Source organism: Agelaius phoeniceus, chromosome 1 (assembly GCF_051311805.1).
Source record: "Agelaius phoeniceus isolate bAgePho1 chromosome 1, bAgePho1.hap1, whole genome shotgun sequence".
Lineage (NCBI taxonomy): Eukaryota > Metazoa > Chordata > Aves > Passeriformes > Icteridae > Agelaius > Agelaius phoeniceus.
In genome coordinates this window covers 50,292,301-50,314,245 of record NC_135265.1, presented here as the reverse complement: position 1 = coordinate 50,314,245, position 21,945 = coordinate 50,292,301, and the positions used below count along the sequence as shown (strand labels likewise).

The 21,945-nt window shown below is 38.2% G+C and overlaps 1 protein-coding gene across 2 annotated transcripts in view; it reads left to right on the top strand.

Annotated features, from left to right (window-relative positions):
* The first annotated feature begins 1,330 nt into the window (after nucleotides 1–1,330).
* The window catches only part of PDCD6IP (programmed cell death 6 interacting protein), a 30,505-nt gene continuing 9,890 nt past the window's right edge, over nucleotides 1,331–21,945 (top strand). The window contains exons 1-11 of one of the 2 annotated variants that reach the window (XM_054637328.2): nucleotides 1,331–1,649; nucleotides 7,661–7,715; nucleotides 9,497–9,566; nucleotides 12,670–12,797; nucleotides 13,367–13,520; nucleotides 16,647–16,747; nucleotides 18,378–18,494; nucleotides 19,322–19,544; nucleotides 20,281–20,404; nucleotides 21,035–21,212; nucleotides 21,609–21,720. In XM_054637328.2, the coding sequence (XP_054493303.1) occupies nucleotides 1,444–1,649; nucleotides 7,661–7,715; nucleotides 9,497–9,566; nucleotides 12,670–12,797; nucleotides 13,367–13,520; nucleotides 16,647–16,747; nucleotides 18,378–18,494; nucleotides 19,322–19,544; nucleotides 20,281–20,404; nucleotides 21,035–21,212; nucleotides 21,609–21,720 (1,468 nt within the window). In that variant the 5' untranslated portion in view covers nucleotides 1,331–1,443. Of the gene's footprint in view, nucleotides 1,650–7,660; nucleotides 7,716–9,496; nucleotides 9,567–12,669; nucleotides 12,798–13,366; nucleotides 13,521–16,646; nucleotides 16,748–18,362; nucleotides 18,495–19,321; nucleotides 19,545–20,280; nucleotides 20,405–21,034; nucleotides 21,213–21,608; nucleotides 21,721–21,945 lie in introns of both variants that reach the window. The other variant, XM_054637319.2, reaches the window with a different exon arrangement.

Below are 21,945 nucleotides of genomic sequence, written 5' to 3'. Positions count from 1 at the left end.
TAGTGAGCATCACATAGTGCCAAACTCTTTTCAGTGGTGCCCAGCAACAGGGTGAGGAGCAATTGCCATAAACTAAAACACAAGAAGTTTCTCATCAACAGGAGGAAGGACTTCACATTTCAGTGTGGCCGAGTACTGGAACAGGCTGCCCAGGGCTAGTGTCTGGAGACATTCCAAACCCACCTGGATGTGTTCCTATGTCACCTGCTCTAGGTTACCCTGCCTTGGCAGTATGAAAAATGCCAATTACTTGGGGTTTTTTAAAAGATTTTAAAAGTTTAATAGTAATAAAATTGTTATAAAAATAGTAATAGAATTAGAGTAATAATAATTTGGACAATTTGAATTAGGACAATATGAGACAAAGAGTTACGGACATCCGGGCACCTTTTTCTGGGCAGCACGAGCCTGAAAAAGGATCCCTGTTAACAAAGGATTAACCCTTAAAAACAATAGCCTGTTGCATATTCATACACTTCATACATGATGCATAAATTCCATTCAAATACAGAATTCTGTCTGGTCATTGTCAATTTCTTCCTCTGAATCCTAACAGCACCTTTGAGGCAGGAAGAAGTTCGTTTCTTCTACTAAGAGGGCAATAAATTATTTTTCTCTGAAAGATTTAGGTGTCCTGTGGCTGCTATCTTGCTGCGAGTCCGTTCTTTAAAAAAAAGTATCCTACATAACGTAGTTTCTATTTTAACATTTTTTATAACTTAAAACTATATTTAACACACTACTTAAGAGAATTAATACAGCATTACTGTCTAACACAACACATATTCATTTTAATATTTGCAAAAAGCCGATAATAAAATACATATTTTTCACAGCAGGAGTGCTATACTAGATCATCTCCCTTCCAACCCTAACGATCCGGCTGCTCTGTCTGCTTGCACGCTTGGCTAATCTTTTGTTCTGAGAATAAAATAATCCCAAAACGGTCTGTCCGGACAAGAGCCACTACGAGTGAGGACGCCAGAACCCAGCAGACTCCAGACTCAAACTAAGGGAAGAAGTGCGCCTGCAGATTTATTAGCACCACAAGCGACAGATATAACCACCAAATAGGAACTTGATTACTAGTTAATAAGAAAGTTATTCAATTTAGAACCAGTAAATGCTGATGCCTTTGTTTATTAAGATGTGTAAATAGCATAAAGTTTTGATGACGGGTGATCCTGTCTTTCGCGGGTCACCACCCGATCTCTCGTTTGGCGCAGATCGCGGCCGGGCGCTCCCCTCAGGAGCGGCTCCCCCTCAGGAGCGGCTCCCCCTCCGGGGGCGGCGCGGGGAGAGCGGCGCGGGAGGCGGGCCAGGGCGCGCGCGTGCGCGGCGCTCCCGGAAGCGCGGCGGCGGACCGGGAAGGGGAGCCCGGCGCTGCGGCGAGGAGCGGCGGCGGTGTCGGTGGCGGCTCTGCCCGCCCGCCCGGCGTCGGCCATGACGAACTTCATCTCGGTGCAGCTGAAGAAGGCCTCGGAGGTGGACCTGGCCAAGCCGCTGTGCAAGTTCATTCAGCAGAGCTACCCGGGTGCCGAGGCGCAGGCCGAGCACTGCCGGGCCGCCGAGGAGCTCAGCAGGCTCCGCAAGAGCGCGCTCGGCCGCCCGCTCGACAAGCACGAGAGTTCGCTGGAGACCCTCCTCAGGTAGGGGCCCCCCTCCCCCGTTATCTCTGGGTTTCTCTAGCTCCCCCAGCCCTGATTCCCAGCGGGGCCCCGGCGCCGGCTCCGGGCCCTGGGCGTGGCGGAGCCGGAGCCAGGTGCGGGCGGGCCCAGGTGTGGGCGGCCTTTCCTGCCGGCAGGAAGTGGCCGGGGCTGCCGGGCCGGCTCCGGCGGCCTGTGGGATGCGGGCGCCCCGGCGCTCGGGTGTCCTGCAGCATCCCGGTGTCCCCGGCCCTCGCCGCGCCGCTCGGGTGTCGTGGGATGTCACATGATGGCAGCGCAGGGAGGGGAAGGCCTTGTCCCCATCATCATCCCCTTCCCAGTGTTTGTGTCGTGCCAGTAGCTCTTAGGTGTACGTAGAAATTGTAAAAGCAGAGAACGTTAAGGGTTTGGAAGAGAGTTTAAAGATCATCTAGTCCCCCCCTATGGGCACCTCCCCTAGACCTGGTTGCTCAAGGTCTTATATCCAGCTTGGCCTTGAACAGTGCAGGGCTGGGGCATCCATCCCTGGGGAAATCCCTCTACCAGTGCCTCAGCTCCCTCACAGTAAAAAGTTTCTTTGAATGTAAATTTTCCTTCTTCCAATTTGTACCCATGACAGACCATTTTGTTTTCCATATAGAGTTGGTGTTTCTTTCTCTTCAGTGTTATCTTTTGCTATTACAGCTTTCTTTTCACTTCCTGTTCAGTTCTGTGTGTGGATTTGTTTTTGTGTTTTGTTACCAGCGTGATTTCCTTTTGTTTTCTATGTTTAGCAGCTTCTTAATGTATTTGTGAAGTCACATCCTTTCTTTTTTTCTGCTTCACACTTTCTGATAGTTTGCTATCAGGAAGTTTAATAGAGTTTCTGTGGTGCTGGAGTTACCATAGGTTAGGTGAGCAAAAGATTCATCTGTGCCTTCTGCCTGGTGAAGTGCATAAAGCCTGCAATAGGACTAACAGCTCCATTGTCCTACCTCCCTAGAACACTTAGGGATTGCAATGTTGAGAAGAAAGAGAAGGAGCTACTGGAGAGGGTCCAGAGGAGGGCCACAAAGATGAGTAGGGGTCTGGAGTATCTCCCTTACAAGGAGCTGGGCCTGTTTAATCTGGAGAAGACTGGAAAGGATTGTATTAGTGCAGAGAGTGGTTACCTCAAAGGTGAGTTTTGAGAGGATGGTGCTGGTCCCTTCTTAGTGGTGCCCAGTGACAGGATGGAGAGCAGTGACCATAAGTTAAGGCACAAGAAGTTGCACCTCAACATGAGGAAGAAATTATTTATGTTGAAGGTGACAGAGCATGGGAACAAGTTGTCCAGGGAGGATGTGGAGTCTCCATCTCTGGAGACGTTCAAAACCCTCTTAACAAGTGCCTTGCCAAAAAGAAGGCAAGTTTTGTGAAATAAGTTACTGATGATTATCAATCTTTCATTGGGTATTTGGGCTGTAAAAGCTCTGACTGCATTGATTGTGTTTTACAGTAGCTTTGTAGTTCCCTGTTCTATTTCTATCTAGTGCTGTGTATGCTTTTGAAGGTACTTGAGTTTATGCCTTTGAAGGTCGGGGAAATTTTGAGCATCTGTGAACTGAAAGCGGAACTTTGCTACCCAAATTAAAAAGCAGATTATGTTTCCTTGGAATTGAGCTTCAATTGAGCATGCTGGAGTTGAGCTTCCTTTTCTGAAGGTGCCAGTCAGGTTTGTTGTTAGTCTCTGTCTGAAATCCCCGTCTGGCCCAGCCGCATTGTGCGACTTCACCCGAACAGTTGCTCTGCAGCACCAAAAGAAGGCAGCCCACTTTTCAATTCTGATCCTTACACCTTTTCTGGAAGGCAGAGTGTATGCATGGCATTCTGAGCAACTTGAATGAGTACAGTGGAGGGTCAGACAAACATCAGAGATAGCGCAAAAATAAATAAATAAAAGTAGTGTTTTGGAAAGCCAAGAGGCTGAGCAGGACCTCCCTCTTTCAGAGCCAGCCAATTATTAAATGAATTTATCCATAGTATACAACTTCACCTCAGGTTTTCCCTCTGAATAATCAAGGGAAACCACTTGCAATTGTATAATTACCTAATTACCAGCTTTGAGTCAATTCCATGTGCAGTGATCTGTTCTCTCTACTGGTGATTGGTGATCAGCAGATGAATTTACCTGGCCCAGATGCTCTTGCTGTAGACTGGAGCTGTTGGATGTAGCTCTGAACTGATGTAAACATGAAGTGATATCCCTCCCATGCAGAAATTCCTCTCTTAAAACTTCTGCATTTTTTAATTGTATTGCTTGAGAATATTTGTTCTTTTTATAGTGGAAGTGAGATAAGCTGAAGGTCTGAATTAACTGTAAGTTAGTAAAGATAAAACAATCATATTTTCCCTTATTTCTAACAAGTTATGCATGTTTGGTCCATGTCTGACCATTTATATTCATTACAGTTGCTAGAAAATAATTTTGCTCTTACTCTCTAAGAGTATTCTGACATATATTCTCTTAATTATTCTGTAAGGCACAGTTATTTTAAACTGTCTGCACATCCAGAAGTTTGAAGTGTCCAGCTGAGATACACAAGTGCCTAAATGCCTTGTGTTTCCTCTGAAAATCTCTCTGCCTCTCTAACTTCCAGTGTTTTAGTGTTGGTATTTAAGAGCAATACTCAGTCTTAATGTTTAATTTCATTGAAGTTGGAGTTTAAAACATTGTTGGTGAAGTAAAGTTAGAAAAACTAATTAGAACATTGCATCCCATTTGCATAGTTTTACTTCCTTGTGGCTTTTTATAGACCGTAATACGTAGTAGAGCATTGTAGACCATTTAACTGTTGAGAAATGAGGGCTTAGTCTTCTGCCAACTAATCTAGGATTTGCCCATGGTTTTGTAATTTCTAGAAGCCTTGTTTTGCTGAGTAGTCACTACAGACTTTTTTTTTCTTTTATGGAAGAAATGAGCCCTGTTGGAGCCACATTTCCTAGACAAGCATTGACCAATAAAGCTTGAAAGCGTGTGGTGTGCTGTTGTTCAGCTCCTGAATGCAAACACTTCTCTTGGAGAAGCATTTGAGATAGACATGCCCCTTCTCACTGGGTAGCTGGAAAGACCTCAGCCTGCTTCCAAGCTTTCTTTGTTTTGTGAGAATCTGAGTGCTCTGAAGGTGATGTAAGTGAGCTTGGTACAGATGTTTCCCCTTAAATTCTGTCGTAGCAGATTTGATTTAGTGGCGGTTTTCTTTTTTTTTAAGTTCTGAGTATAATTATAGCTTCAAGGGATTCTTGTTTCCTCCAATATTAAAGATAGCCTGGATTTTATTTCCTTTTTCTGGAGACATGGAATATTGGTGCAAGTGTAATTGGTTTAATTTTGCTAACAACTCCTGCAGTTTTTTTTTGTTTAAAGAAAATCAGGAAATAGAAGTGGGGGTGGGAGGAGTGCATGGTTTTATTTTGAATGCTCAAATTCCCGTAGGGCTGAAAGTTGCAGTTGTGATTTCTAGCTGTGAGTTCAGGACTCTGGTTCTTATCTTAGAGAGCAAAGACATCTTTTTGATGTTCTTTTGAAGGAGATTTTTCTTTATGGTTCTTTGGAGGAGGCACAGTATTTGAGTTTAATGCAGTACATAAATTTTAGTTAAATTCTAATTTAAACCTTGACTTCCTACTCATTTGATGACCTCTTTTTACTGGCATTTAGGAGTCTATAATGCTAATTTTGATGAGAGATTGCTGTATTTTGAGCACTAGATCTGTGTTGCTGACATGTGCCCCCCTCCTTTCACTGCTGCAGTTGTAGTTCCTCACTGGCACAGCTAGACTCACCACTCCTCAGTGTTGTGCCCTGTGTTCTCTGTATCTTGATAGTTTAAATTACTGTAAATTTAGTTTTAAATTACACCTTTATATTTACAGTCATCTTTTGTGTGTAATTGACTTGTGCATCCATTGTGGCTTTTCCTTCTGTAGTTACTTTCTAGTTTTCTACTGATGGTTTTGTGCTGTTCTGTGGTTAACATCTTCATTTACCATTTTTATATGTTTAATTTTATGCATACTGTTATATTTATACCGTTTATATTTATAAATCTAAAAAACTTTACGTGGCTGTATTCTGGGATTTTTTTTTGTCTGCAGAGTTTGAAAGAGCTCTTAAACTTGAGTAGATTTTCAAGTTCTCTAATAAGAAGAAATAGCATCACATCTCTTTAAAATAGTTAAGAAAACAGAGACATAAATTCTGAACTTGTTTAAAACCAACCAAACAAAAAGCCCTTTTTAGGAGGAGTTATACACCTCTCTGGCTTATTTTGTCTGTGGTAGTGTTGACACAAAGAATAGTCTGTTTGCAGGGAGCCAAGGCTTGGGCACACCCGGCTTCACAAGGACATTTGACAAGCTTTGCTCCTTTACTCCATCCTCATGGCAGATGAGGACAGTGTAATCGTGGAATGTGGGAGGACAGCTTGGCTTTGGTGGCAGCTTTTAGTTAACAAATTAAACTGAGTCAAGAGGAGACAGCATGCAAATTCTCCTTTTCTTTGTGATACTAAGTTAAAGCAAGTGTGTTGAGACCGGACCAGGGCAATGGCAGAAGCATAATTAAATATATAGTTGCAGTAATCTTCAGGGCTAGTTATTATTTTTAACTGTACCTTTCATGAAGTTGGTAAGTTGTTTAATCCTGATAAAATTGCCATCACAGTAAATATTTGCAGACTTTTTTTAGCCTTACAAGCAATATCTTTCAATTCATTTGTTGGTGGAAGTCCTGTTGCTGTTGCAGATTATTGTAGTTTTTGACATGGCTTGGTATATTGCGTCTTAAATTGCAGTGGCTCATTTGAAGCCAGAAACCTGTAGTCTGATATACATTGGCAGATACTATTAACTGAAGAATACACTAACACTGTTTTTATTGTATATGAGTTTTGAAAATTTTTCTTGAATTTTTAAACAAACATTTATTGTCTGTACAACACAGGTCTTGTACATGCATCTCATGCCTGTATCTGTTGTGATCAGTATTTAATAGTGAAAGCAGCTGGGAACAATGTTAGTCCTGTTTCATAGACTGTGAAAAACATTACTGCAAGGTGTTTTGTATATTGGGAATATAAATTCTTTATAAAACAATTTTCCCAATATAATGTTAAGCATATAGCTGCATGGCCAATGCTACAGGAAGAATATAGGAAACAGGCTTCACATGTTATGTGTTCTTAGCAGTTAAAGGGTTTCATGTTCTGCATGTCACGTTTAACAAATGGTGAAGGTGTAGGTCACCACTCAGGAAAACTTGGAATTCCTTACTGTTACCTGGATAGATTGGGAGGGACTGTGCTATATTCAGTACATTATCTTTCTGGCATCCTTTCCTAAACATCTTCCACTGTGACTAGTCAAAATATTGTAATGTAGAAGTTGTGGGTTTAATTCACTGTGACTACTCGAATATATTCCAATGAAAATTAAGTTTACAACTAAAGAATTTTATCAATGATTGGTCTCTCCAAATGGTACTGTGCAAGGCAAATGGCATCTATTTGAAAAACATTGAAATTGGGTTATAATGGTAAGATCAGGAGAGTACAATGTAGCATGTTAATATTATGTTAAATGCTGTACTTAATTTACTTTTGCAGCATGACTTAATGTACTTACTGTCTACCTGTATGTATACAGGGACTCCTTTGCATGGTGCTCTTTTCTAATCCACCATCTATGAGGTAGTGATATCTGGATCAGCTTTGTCTGTGATACTGTTTTACTTCTGACTGAGACAGGGCTCCCATGTTATCTGTGAAAAACTACCTTCTGCTGAACTTGTTCTTCTACTGAAGGAATCTCTTTATACAGGAACTGTCCATCCTGCAAATCCTCCATTTCTACAAATGAGCTTCTTAACTTAGTTGTGTGTAGGATTTTAGTGCCTTTCTCCCTACTTTATATGCCAGTTTAATAAACCAAAACTGTTAATTTCATTTATCTAATAGCTGTGTGATTCTTTTATGTCTTTTTTTTTTTTTTTGTAGATACTATGATCAGCTGTGTGCAATTGAACCAAAGTTTCCATTCTCTGAAAATCAGGTAGGAAGACTGCCAAACCAGTTATTGAATCATGGTACCTATGATGTGTGACTTCCAAGCCTGTACCTAATCCTCTAATGAGTACTTTTATTGAACAAGACAGCTAATCTCTCTGAGCCTTATTTTCCTAATCTCTGTTTATTTTCTAGTCGGTGCTCACATACAGTCCATGCTGAGACTTCACCTCTAGTGGACATAATTGCCTTTGTTTTACAGATTGAGAAGCATTTTGGCTTTGGCTAGGTGATCACTGTGGTCTAGGGCAGAAAGGGTTGGGCTCTGCTGATTCCTCTTCAACTCTCTGCTTTCCAAAAAGTCTATTTCATGCTATGTTCTAAAGGATTTTAAATGCATAATTTCTATGGGAAAACCTATAGAAATGGATGGAATCTGATCTTTGTTTTCTGAAGCAGGAGAGATGTTTCCTTTACAACAGAATAATCCATTTAAGAGCTTATAGCTTTATTCCTGCCTCTGCATGGCATAGTTTTTATATAGGTATAGTGTTCATTAGGGTTTGGGGTTTTTTCTTGCCATATTTCTTTAGAATCATGTCTTTAGAGGGATATGATTCTAAAGAATTCAGCTGAACGTCTCCCTATTGAAGGCTTCTTCAGATGGAGACTGGAATAGATCTGTAGGCTCCTGTATTTTGTTGGAGAAAAGTGTAGGTTTTCTTTCAATGTGTTTACAAATATGGCAGAATTTATATTTCTTTATCAACAAATCATACTTAAATGGTAATATTATGATCAAAAGGAGAAATTTCTTAATTTCTTTCAGTCTGACAGGTTATAAGTAATGTTAATCTGTTTCTAACTTCTACGTGAGTTTTGCATGTAGCTGCATTTGCTTGCAGCCAAGAACTGCACATTGATTTTCAGTGAGCAAATCCTTTGCTATGGTAATTTGCAAACCCTGAGACAAGGAAAACTGGAAAACTTAGACAGTAAGATCTGCATGTCTGTAAACTGTTCCACCTAAAGGGAGAAATAGTCAGTGGAAGCAGCAATGCATCTGTGGACCAGAACATCCTGCACTAGCACTGCTGCTAGAGGAAAATACACTCTCAAGCAGTACTGTAGCTCTTTCTGAAGTGATTCTCCCCAAGCACTTTAAACTGAGGAAGTTTGCCATCTTTTCTGGTTTGATACCAGTTGCCTACAATTACTTGATCAGGTGAAAAAGGAATCAAATTGTAGAACTTGTAAGCAGATTGAATGAAGTATTTGCATTGCCTCTGAAGTATATGCTGGAAATATAAATAAAACACACTGTTTCTACCTCCATTCTCTTTCCTGAGGACATTTCCTGATAATGCTGCTATTGAATTCACTCATAATAATGAGTGGATTTTGGTATTTCACAACAGATCCAAATACACAGATAATTTGGCACACTGAAAACTACCTGGTTGGGTGGTTTCCTTAAACTGTGATTGTACCAACCCATCAGGTTTACTGGGAGAGGAGAAATTGTTCAGAAACAAATTTATCTGTTGCTCAGAATATGAACAGAGATGAAAAATGTTTCTGACAATTTCTGTCTTGTCTACTTGAAATGTTTTGAGCAAACTAACAGAAAGGAAAAAATGTAGCATAATTTCGTTTTGAATACTTCTTGATGATTTCCTGAAACTTCCAGAATGTTTGTAACGTTCCAAGAAGTAAATGAAGGGTTTTATGCAATTAGAATATGAGGGCTAAATATATAGATTTTGGGGTATTTTAAGATTATATTTGATTTTAGAGGTAAAGATGTTTGTTTTTCACCACTTCCAGGTCTGTGTAACATTTACATGGAAAGATGCTTTTGACAAAGGATCGCTTTTTGGAGGATCTGCCAAATTGGGTATGTGAATGTACCAAAAAAACAAGTATTAATGATGCTAAACTTTGAGAATATTTTTATGTAGTTGAATTAATGTCTTTCTAGCATTCTAAACCTAGCTTTAAAATTAATTCAGCTGTATTGGTGACAAATTAATCACTTCAACATTGATAATGAACAAGTAAGCACCATGCAAAGAATTTTTACAAACTTGAGATTTTATATTAGATTTCCAGAGGCACAAATAGATGTGCATTCTGATTGTAGTTGTACTGTCTGCTTCTCAGATGTCTTCTGGGAACAACTCCAGTTGATACTAATCAGAATTGTTCATGTTAACATTAAGATCCAGTAGATTTTGGGTAATGCAGCTCTTCCTGTTCTAAATGAGTAAGATGAAGAGTGCTTAGGAGTGAGTGAGTCCACTCCAGAAGAGGAGTGATGGTAGCTGGCTTCCATAACACAGTCTTGATACCACATTTTCAAGAGAATAGAATTATTTCCCTGTACTCTAAAATTACTCTTCTATCACTCTTTTTTGAAATATTTTCATACTGATTTAATCACTTGGGAAGAAAAAAAATTGTATTTTTTTCCCATGAACATAATGAGTTTGAGTCTGATTTGTTTAGTCATAGAGGGACAATCCTGCACACAAATTCAGGGTCATGAAATGGATCTGGGACACTTGCCAATATAGAAGTAAGACTGAATCCTTTGAGTGAGTGAGGAGTGGTTCAGTTGTGTGTCATCATTCTTTAGTATTTCTATTTATACCTAAGTGTTCATCGTGATCAGCATTGCAAGATGACCATTGCAATTTTGAAGTTCCAGACAAAGCCCGAAAAAGATGTTTGAACTTTACTCTGGTTTTATTTTTATTAAAGTTTTTGCCTGCTTTATACAGGCAAACAGTTAACAGTTGCTCTCTGTTAGCAACTACTGGAAATCTTTGCAGTTTTCTATGTTCTGAATACACACGCTAACAGTTGCACTTGTGTAAACTATATCTGTAACAATACACCTATGCATACCTACTCAATTGATCCTTGCTTTCTGTTCCAAGTGTTCTAAGAAGTCCTGGATAATTGGGAACCTTCCTGAAGATGCTTTGGTTTTTTTTCTCAGAATTTGTCTTGTTCTTTCTTCTTTGGGCCTAATATTTAATGAGGATTGAATCTGTTTATTTGTAAAGTTCACAATGTTTAGTTATGACGTAAACATAGTCTGTGAATCACTAGAGATCTGTAATAATTGTGAGAAAAAAATCAGTAACTGTAACAATGATGATTACTGTAACAATTTGAATAAATGTGATGTTACTGCAGCTTGAGGAAGCTTGCTTGTCTGCAGGTTAATTATATGCTAGTCTAAATAATCTGTGAGGTAGATGGCCAAAAATTTATGCAGCAATCTGTGTCAAATATCAAAGAAGTTTTTAACTGAGATGTGAGTAATGCTCAGTTAACAAGCAGTGGGATAAGGGTCATTTTGAAACTTTGAAGCAGATCTTGGTGGGAAGAAATTAGCAAAAAGAGATCAGAATTGGTGGTGAGGTTTCTCAGTGTAATGCAAATTTATCAGTAATCAAGGAAGAAAAATTTCTCTGGACTTCTAAGAGGAGTTTACATAGAAATTCAGCGTAAAACTCCTGAGACTTCTGTGGCAATAGGATGCAGGGATGCAACTTGAAGAGTTCTGGCTCTTGCTGTGGTGCTGAACAGTTTGCTTCCCACCTTCCCTGGATCCCAAGTCTGTATCACAGTGGTAGCTGACAGATACTGTGACTGCTTAAAAAGTGACTGAGTTCACGGCATGACACGTAATCTGAAATATATTGACTAAGTTAATGGGTAGTGCTGTAAACAGATGAGTCTGTGGAAAATCTGTATTGCTGTAGTAAATCACACATGAGGTGCGGTCCAGAGTATAAAGTAATTCTGCACTTCAGAAACTTTCAAGCCATATTTTCTGTTCTGTCTTGAGTTTTAGTCTTTTCCAAGTCTAAACAACTTTTGTCTGAGTTCAAGACCTTATTCTTAGAAAAATTCTGGAAAATAAACTTAGAGAAGGGAGATGATCTAGGTAAAATAGTGACTGTGACAGTGTAACTCGGAAAAAAGTGGAAAAAATGGCATGTCAGATTTAGGCTTGCTTGCTGAAAACTTGGTGCAGGTTAGTGAGCACTAACATAGAAGCTTCAGAGAGGTGTTAGATAAATATGTAGCTGTTTAAGAAGTCTGAGTGTCAGTGAAATGAAAGAAATGTACATCTTGAGTACCTTTATGTTTTAATGATAACTGTACCTGGGTTTGTGAAATTGAAAATTCAGTAGTTGTCCCTCCTATATTCTCCAGGAGGACTGTCTAGATACATTTTGACACTGGTAGGAACTATTATCTACAGTATTTGTTTTTTTTAAGCACTTTCCTCGGGCAACTAACCTTTTGAAAGCAATTAATATTCAAAATGGTTCCAGTTCAGGTATTTCTAGTTTCAGAAGTGTGGGCTCCATCCTCTGGGCTGAAGAAGTACTGCAGGGATCGCTTTGAGCAGTCTACACTGCTGCCTAGTGAGATCAAGTTTTAACTCAGTAAATCCTTAACTGTTTCAGTACATGTATAAAGAAGATACTTTTCAGCATTTTCAGCCTGAAACGATAGCTTTAAAAGTGAAAATTTCCCTACATTTAAGTAGATAGAAAACAGAACATGTCCTTGTAATTGGTCAGTTATTGCAAAGTGATTAATGTGTGGAAGTTCATATTTCAGATGACCACTTGGTAATGAATGCTTCAAGAGCCAAAAAGCTGCACTCTAGTTAGAAAGGCTTGGAAATTATTTTGTATACATCTTCATGCTACTGCTTTTATGTTTTGTGTTGCTTTCTGTAGTTGCTCACATGGAAACATTTTGTGGTAATACTAAATTAGACTTTACAGTCTTCAGATTGAAGATGACTTCAACTTGAGAAGTTCAGTAGGGTTGGGGTTTTGCTTGTTTGTTTTTACTTAAAACTGTTGATACCTTTACTGATAAGAGTAGTGTTGGCCTCATGTGTAGGATGCTAGAGAACTGAAGTTTATTTTCTTAACAGTCTGGCTAACTGTCTGTCTTGCCTGCAGCTCTGGCAAGTTTGGGATATGAGAAGACCTGTGTTTTGTTCAACTGTGGAGCATTGGCAAGCCAGATTGCAGCAGAGCAGAATCTGGATAACGATGAAGGACTAAAAGCTGCAGCTAAGCACTATCAGGTACGGAGGCTCCCTGCTTCTGCTTATGAATTCAGAATTCATACTATTAAAACATAAAACAAGTATCTCTCAATTTTAAAACAGTATGTTAAAATATATATGTACAAATTTTCCTGCCCTTAATTGCAAAGATGGATTGGCTGTGTACCTTATCTTGTGTCAGATTTGTTTATCAGATTTGGAGGATATAATTCTATAAAGTTCTTCATACTCCTTTCTTCAAGTGAGTTGGTAACTAAACCTTCAGCTTAAGATTTAATAATTTTAGCTAGTATAAATTTTATTTTTCACAAGTATTACAGTAATAATCTTACGTCTTTCTGGAATGCATTAAAATTTTAGGCTGTTAAGTGTAACCAATATACCATTATTTATAGTCTGTCATGATAATGGTCTCATAAGTGGCTACAAGAACAAGAGGTCACAAGGGATTGTTTTTAGTGGCTAAACAATAAAATGGTAGATCATAGACCAAAGAAACCTTAAAAAAAATTATATGTATTATATTTGTTAGTGGGAAAATGTATATGAAAAGAATGGGTGATAATATATTATTTTGTTTTACTTAGTTTGCTAGTGGTGCTTTTCAACACATTAAAGACACAGTTTTGTCAGCTTTGAATCGAGAGCCTACAGTGGACATCTCTCCAGACACAGTTGGGACTCTCAGTCTTATTATGCTGGCTCAAGCCCAAGAAGTCTTTTTTTTGAAAGCGACAAGAGGTATGTTTTAGTTTTTGGCTTGTATATTTAAAGGCATATTACAGCTTGTCCCCAAAAACTTAGAAGTGTGTTAAGTTACTAAAAGCCTGTCAAGGGTGTTTCAGAAGTTTTTATGTTTGCATTTTCTGATTCTTCCCATGCTCCTTGCAGGTCATTAAACACAAAATACAGATGTCTCTTAAGAATTTGTCTAAGGTTCACCTGACAGTGCAGTTCTCCTATCTGCTTTTTTATGTTCTTCATCTTTACAAATGATATTACTGAATTATATTTTTTCCCTTGCCCCCTTGAAGGCAAAAGACTCTCTGAAGTAACTGAGAGTACTAAAAATGGTGCATAAGTACTCCCCTACTCCTCTGTCTAGGGAGCGATTTCACAAGAATTTAGAAAGAAATGCCTGTTCTAGAAACCAATGAGATTTTCTAAGAGTTGAAGGGAAACAAATTCTGTTTGGCTGCTCCTGCTTTTAACAGAGAAACTCTTTGACCAGTTCTTTTAGAATGCCCAGTTGATCTCGGAAAGGGAAATTCTCCCGGTAGAGCAAAAAGTTGTTTCCCTGGATATTAAGGGTTGATTGTGAAATACACATTCAAAGTCTAGCTATCTTAATACAACTATTAGAGAACTTAGGCTTCAAAGAAATTTTCCGTGGAATGGTACTATCTTTGATACAAAATTTCTTACTCTTCTGCTTTTCTCTCTTTGTTCAGAAAAAGTTCTTCATCTAGAAGCTAAGGACATAGAGGTCAAATGTGATTGCCCACAAATGGGTCTCTCTCCTGACATTATTTGGAATACTTTGGAGGAAGACTTGGGTTATCTGAACTGCAATGTTTCTTGTCTTCATAGGGAAGATACTTGAAAACTCTTGTAGCCTTTCTGTCTTTAGGAGAAGCTCAACAAGAAACTCTTGTCCTTCAGACAGCTGATAAATTATGTTTGTTCTTTATCATGCTGGTAGTAGTATTTTAGTCTCTGGCTGTTTGGACATTGCTTTGAAATAAGTTAGTACAACAAATGCCCAAAATGTTTCCTTCAGGAACAGAGTAGGTGCTTCCCTCATTTTGCATGACAATAGATTGTCATTGTCTTGATTTCTTCTTTTCCAAAACATGAAAAAGACAAAACAAGGCTAATCCAAGTCCTTGGTGTGCACAGTGACCTGCTGATTTTTGTGATTACTCCTAAGACCACAAGTCTGACAGTGTTTTAAAGATAGTAAGGTTAATAATCATCTGATTATGAAGGCTGTAGATTTTGCTGTATTTAGGTTCATTTCTCTGGGGGGAAAGACATTTTCTGAAAGATCGTGTTTGACAACATGATTACCTTCAAAAACCTGTTTTTTAAGCACAAATCATTCCAAGTTAGATCTCAAAACAGAAATTAAGCTTCTTGCTGCATTGACTATTTACCTTACTTGGAATTTTTCTAGGCTTTCTTTCATATGAGATAGTCCATTTATCAGCTTACCAGCTACAATGATATTTCTGATAGAACTGAGTTTATTTAGAAGTTAAAAGAAAGTAGAAGTGTTGGCAGAAGCCAAATTGGTCAGTCATAACTAACTTCATTACGTAACTACAGGCCAGTTATTTTAATTTCTGAGCCTTTCCTAATGTTTTCTTTAATTGTCTTTAAGTCTGAACAAGTTTGCTGTCCTGAATCAAGTCTTACATTGTAGCTGCAATATTTTAAAGATACCTGAATAAAAACTAAAGCTTCTGATGGTGAAAGATACGTTCTGAGTTGTCTGCATGGACAAATGAGTCTCCTCTAACATTTTCTTTGTTAATGGAAATGTGGTTAGTATACCAGTATTTTTCCTTTCTTAATGGTCCAGCTATTGGAAGGAAGATGCAGCTACTGCACATTTGGTGGGGCTAGAAAGGAAAGTTATTTAGGTGTTTTGTGTGGTTTGTACTGCACCAGACAGGAACATTCTAGTAAAGAAGAAAGGTAATATATCTCATAAGCTACTTTCTCTCAGCTTGTCCTCTAAATCCTGTTCTGCAGTGAAAAGATCTTAAGGCATACCTTAAGCATGTTTACTTCATAGAAGCTGAATATAGTATATCACAGCTCATGTCTGAAATCTTGTAGATAGATGTGTGAGTATGCTGGTATGAGCAGACCACTTGGGAATTCTTTTGGTTGAATTCTGGCAGATAAACATACTCTGCAGAATCCCTAATCTCCCATAGTCATGCTTATCAGTATGTCAGTACCTAAGGGTCACTGGGTGCTTGTTTCTAAGGGCAGCTATTTAGAGTGGACAGCCAGTGTTTGCATTGATTGCCTGCCTTATCTTGGAAGGCTGAATTGCTAGTGCAGGCCAGAGCTTATCTTTATCTCTTTTATAAAAGGAGATAATCTTCAGCCTGCACTAGCAATAGTGCATATCTCCTTTATAAAAGGAGATAGAGAGATGCAGAATGTTCCTATTCTAGCAGCTTTGGCTTCAGGAGCAGGATGATGATACGAGGCAGGGGATGCCACAGCAGATAGGCACATGTGCCAATAGGAAGTAGTGGATATGACTTTGAGGAGTCGTGGTTATTTATGTCTAGCAGTGGTGTTTCTATATTTGCTGTAAGCTGACAGTGGTGTGGACTGCAATGGAAATGACCAGTCCCTTCCCTATTGCAGTTTTTCAGAGTCCTGACATGGAACTGGGTTAGGAGCAGATCCTGCTGAAAATAAAACCTACTTTGCTAACTAGATTTTAGCTAAATTCTTTTGGCTATTGCTGCACAAGTGCTTGTGCTGGCACAAGGAAGGGCTGAGAGCAAGCTGTGAGAGTTATGAGTAGGACTGTTGTGGCTTTTATTGGCAGCTTGCCATTGGTTTGAGGTAAAGCATCACTATTAATCCTGCATAAATGCTTGCAGCTGCCAAAAGATTTCTTGTACTGAACCTTGGGTGTCATAATTAAAGTAGAAATCCTGGAAACTGCTGCTGGATGTCGAGAGGGAAGAATGGGATCCCACCTTTGAGATGTAATGTAAAGCTGTACACTTAAAATGCAGTTATTGCTGTTCAAAGGTTAAATAATCAACTGTTCAGTTGTAAAAATTTATGATTGTCTTAATTGTTCTTTGGTTTTTTTTCTCCTTCTCCCCACAGATAAAATGAAAGATGCTATCATAGCTAAACTAGCAAATCAAGCTGCAGATTACTATGGTGATGCTTACAAACAGTGTCAATATAAAGATACTTTGCCCAAGGTTAGTAACTCCTGGAAATAATGTGGGATATGTTGTTATTGTGAGTAACTCTTATTGTTTACAATGTACTTGCTGAAAGACACTTAAAATATGTATTCTCAAGCTGTTTTCAAGGAAAATGAACCTGTAATTTGAAAAACAGTGAAGAATCAAGGGGGCAAAAGAGTGTGGGGTTTTTTTAATAAGTAAGATCTTATTACATGAAGTGCATTTATTTGTAATGCATTTCATTAAAGTAAACTTGAAATGGTTATGGTATTATTTAGGGATGCATTCTTAGAACTTAATGCCTTACTAAATCTGTTTTCAAACTAACACTTTCTATTTGGGCTTAATTGGCTTCTTAGTCTCAGTGTTTCCATGTGAAATTTGCTCTCGTGTTGAGTACAGCATGACTACAGAGGTACTGTTCACTGACCTGTTAGTGACAAAAATGACTGGAAGTCAGTGTGTGTCTTCTGCCTGCCTTCTCTTGCACTACCCCCAAGCAACTTTGAATGCTGTTGGTTTTGGAAGAGGTAGAAAGATCTTTCTCATGTTCCTTGAATGTTTCCCACATAGGTGTTATGTTCATGATGATTTTGACAGGTAGTGAGGTATAATACAGCCATTGCATTATCTTTTGTTGCTGTGTACCTTTCTAAGCTGTAGATCTGCTCCTTGTTCCAGTTGCAAAGTAATCTGTCAAGTGAGGTTATTTGCAAGAGCATAAGGTTTGCTGGTTAACACCAGCTCTGAGAACAGTTCCATGTTTAGGAGTGTGCTGTGAAGGTTGATTGGATGTGTCGAACTCCAGTTGCAAGGCCTTTGAGACAGCTTTGTCTTCCAAATTTACCCTTTTTTAATGTTATTTTTTCATCTCTGGGGGAGCAGCAAATTGGCAGAAATGTGAAGAAGCAGGTCTTTGTATACTGAGGTCTTTAAAACATCAGTGTTTTAAAGTGTTTTCCAGTGCTGCTTGATTTAAGAAATAAAAAAGTAAGGCCAAATCCTTGATCTAAGACCATGTCTGTACTGTGCGCTGCAGCATAATGTTTTCTTCATGTCTTGGTTGGTATCCTGCAAAGATAAGTGCACTTATATAAAGTCTAAACTTTTAAGTTGCTTTCCATGTCAGTAGTCACTAGTCTTCTTTATTTGTTCTTTCATAATTGTAGTTGCTTTCTTGATAGGCCTGCTGCTGTCTTAAGTGTAATTACTTTGTTTAATTAAAAACCAATCAAACAAAAACACCCCTAGAAGACCTGTCTTTCCACCCACCTCCATTTCTTAAGAACACTGTCTTGGCTTTGTCCGGGGGTATTTGGGTGTGTTCTTGCAACTGTCCTTTCTACTACATGCATGCATTTCTTATCTTTGAAGTAAATGTTGTGACTTCATGGCTTGGATTTAAATCATAGCTCATTTAAAATAATGAACACCAAGAATTTTGCAAGAGCAGATTTAAAAAAATTCAATCCATGCAAAGCCACATGATCTCTGACATTTACCTCTGATGTTTTAACCTATCTAAACCATTAATTGGGTGAATCTAATTTCCTTTTCTTCTTCCTTTTTCTTCCTGCATCCCATGTTGTCTGTGGTGGTTATTGTGGTTGGACTTTCCCCTGGTCAGTATTTTTATTTCCAGGAGGTGTTTCCTGTTCTGGCTGCAAAGCACTGCATTATGCAGGCCAATGCAGAATATCATCAATCTATCCTGGCAAAACAACAGAAGAAATTTGGTGAAGAAATTGGGAGGTTACAGGTGAGTAACTTTCTTCTCTGAAAAATATGGAAAAACTTTTAATCCTGGAAAACTGGGTTGGAGTTCTGAACTCCTAATAACTGAGAATGAAATGTATTCAGAAATTGTTGAGCATGCTTATCACACGAATTGAATTATTATCAGCTGCAAAGATGAAAGTCACCTCTCTAACTTTCGTAAAGATGTGTTTTAGTGATTTTTGGGCAATTTGATACTGCTTGACATGTTAAATCTTTATCTTTGTGTTTGCATAAACTTCATATCTAAGTACAGCTAATATGACAGATTTGTTGATAAATTTTCCTATGTAATGTTTCTAAAAATCCCCGAAAGGTTAAAATTCTACCTGATCTATACCTAGTTCTTTTGCTGATATCCTGCTTTAAATTTGAGTAATTTTAAAAAATTGTACAAACAGTTCTTTTTTTAGTCTTTATAGTTTTTCCCCATATATTTTTTCTAGAAGGACTCAGATGTTGTAATGAATAAGATCATCTCATATTTTAAATACAGTAGAGAAAAAAAATGCTAAAATGAACTACTTCCTTCAAGTCCCTGGAAATTTAATTTTGGAAAATAAATATGTGAAATGCTGGTTCATCTGATAGTGAAGATCCATGTGCGCTGTGTATCTACTGATATGCAGGAAATTTGACAGACGTACATAAGTTGATCATGTTGACATCTTGAAAGTTACCATTATGCATTTATCAACTTCATGCAGGATGGAGCTTGAAACTTCTTTGTTGTATGCTCATCTGTTTTCTTAATATGAAAGGGAGAAAGAAAATATGTTTTTTAAACAGTATTTAAATTTTTTTTTTTAGCATGCAGCAGATTTGGTGAAAACGGTGGCATCTCGCTACGATGAATATATAAACGTTAAAGATCTGGTTGACAAAATCAACCGTGCACTTGCAGCTGCCAAGAAAGACAACGACTTCATTTACCATGACCGAGTTCCTGACCTGAAAGATTTGGAGCCCATTGGAAAAGCCAGTCTTGTGAAGTCTACTCCAGTTGTTGTTCCACTCAGTCAGAAATTCACTGGTAAGCAAAGTGTATGGCGTGCAGAGGGTAATTCTTACCTTGTGAAACAAGTGGTCAGCAAAGTTCATTTGTACCATGCAAAAATAAACATTTACTTTTTGCATTCTGTTAAGGGTACAGCTGCATTTCTGAAACTGCTGGTTTTCTTCTCCAGTTTGTTGTTGTTGTTGTTGATGATAAGTGTAATAAAGTGCAGGTTGAAAATTCTTACCTGAAATGTACAATTCTCTTAAAGATCTTCGTAAGATTTTCTCAGCAATTCTATTTTCTATATTAAACCAATCTTTTTAATTTCAGAAGGAAAAGTTCCATAGGGGACAGTGCCAAGTTAGGCAATATTAACTGACCTTGTTGCTGGTCTCCTATAAAGTTGAAAAATTTCCGTTTGTTGGCTCTACAGATGAGTTGTGAAAAAATTCTCTTAACTTCCTCATATTTTTCCTTTAATGAAACAAAATTAGAAATTAAGCCTTAAGTCAAATCTAATTTGTAACCCTACAATTGGTGTAAATATATTGTCTTTAAATTATTTCAAACTCAATTCAGCCTTAAAAACTGAAATCTAAAGGCCTTTAAAAATAGATTTTTTTTTAAGACATCTTGGGGAGTAGGAGGAAAGTATCTTAAACTGTTTGGGTCAGTCTCTGTAGTACAATATGTACAAAAAAGCTGTGAAGGTGTTTGTGCTTTTAGTTTCATAATGCAGCTTGTGTAATTTATACTACTCTAATTGCAGACCTGTTTGAGAAGATGGTTCCATTGCAAGTGCAACAGTCTGTGAGTGTTTATAACCAGAGGAAGGCAGATCTGGTAAACAGGTCAATAGCCCAGATGAGAGAAGCCACAAATCTGGCAAATGGGTAAATATGGCTTCTTGTTAAGTTTCTCAAGTGAGATTGTACATGGCTTGTAAGCCCTGGGTGCCTTGCAGCCTGCAGATATCCAGATTATAGCAGTTCTTTTTCATTACTGTATACTAGGCTGGCAAATTTAAACCATAACAGGGGGATTTAGAGCTACTTTTCTGTAGGTGTTAAATCTGAAAGCTTATTAAAAACAAGTAGCATTTATTTTTCTGCCATCTTCCCTTATTTTTTAGGAGTCCATCACCTGGTCAGAATCAGTACCATTAATCTAGAAGGATTTTCATATTCCAATGGTCATTAAAAAAAAAAAGTTCTTTAAAATAAATAATTTTTAAAAAGTTGTACCAAGCTGAGAGATGGCAATGTAACTTAAAACAGTTGTTTCTTTTGTCTACCAGTCACTACCTAAAATGTTTGCCATGTTTTGTAAGTGCTAAAAGTCTAGGATTTCTTTAGCTTTTTAAGAGCTTTGAAATGTGATTTTAGTGAGGTGTATGTTTGAAATTTCAGCCTAGGCATACATTACGCTCCATTTCCATTATAATTGACTGTGTGATTGTTTGTTTAGATAGCAGTGTTATTTTCAGGATAAAAATTGTTTATTTAACATGTTTACTTTTTCAGTGTGTTGGCTTCCCTCAATCTTCCTGCTGCTATTGAAGACGTGTCTGGTGATACTGTTCCTCAGTCTATTTTGAACAAGTCTAAGTCTGTGATTGAGCAGGGGGGAATTCAGACTGTTGATCAGCTGATCAAAGATCTGCCTGAACTGCTGCAAAGGAACAAAGAAATCCTGGATGAAGTAAGCCCCAAACCCACTACACTAAAACATTCTTAAAATACATCTCCACTGAATACTTTGCTTTAAATGACAGTAGAAAACGTGCATAATTATTCAAATGCTTGTAACTTTAATAACACTTTCCAAGTATGCTATTTAAGTGTTCAGCCCATACAAAAACTGTGCTGTCACATGTGGATGTTTCCTTACAAATACTCTCTTTTTAAAAAAGTTGGTGGAGTTCTAAAGAACATTCTAAAGAAATTTGAGTGATTTGTCCCTTTCATGCCTTTTATTTGTCAAATTGTATTTTAAAAGAATGTATAGGCAGTTTTTGTTTTCTACACCAGCTACATATTTTGAAACTATTTTATGTTTAAAAGAGCTCATAATGCATGTAACATTTTACTCTTGCAGTCTCTGAGATTATTAGATGAAGAAGAAGCTACTGACAATGACCTGCGAGCAAAATTCAAAGAACGCTGGCAGAGAACACCGTCCAATGAACTCTATAAGCCCCTGAGGGCAGGTGAAGTCCATGTTTCATGCTTTGGGTTCTAAAGATGTCCAGAGTGTAAATTAAAGTAGTTTTCAGTGCTCTGATATTATCTATAAATACACCAATTTCAGTTTGAGGCAGGTTATGCCAAAATATCCTGATTGCAATCTGCACTGTTACTTGGAGCTGAAAGAGGGTGTGACAGCAGGGAGTTTGCTGTGCTTTTGCACTCTTGGTGTGTATGTGCATGTTGCA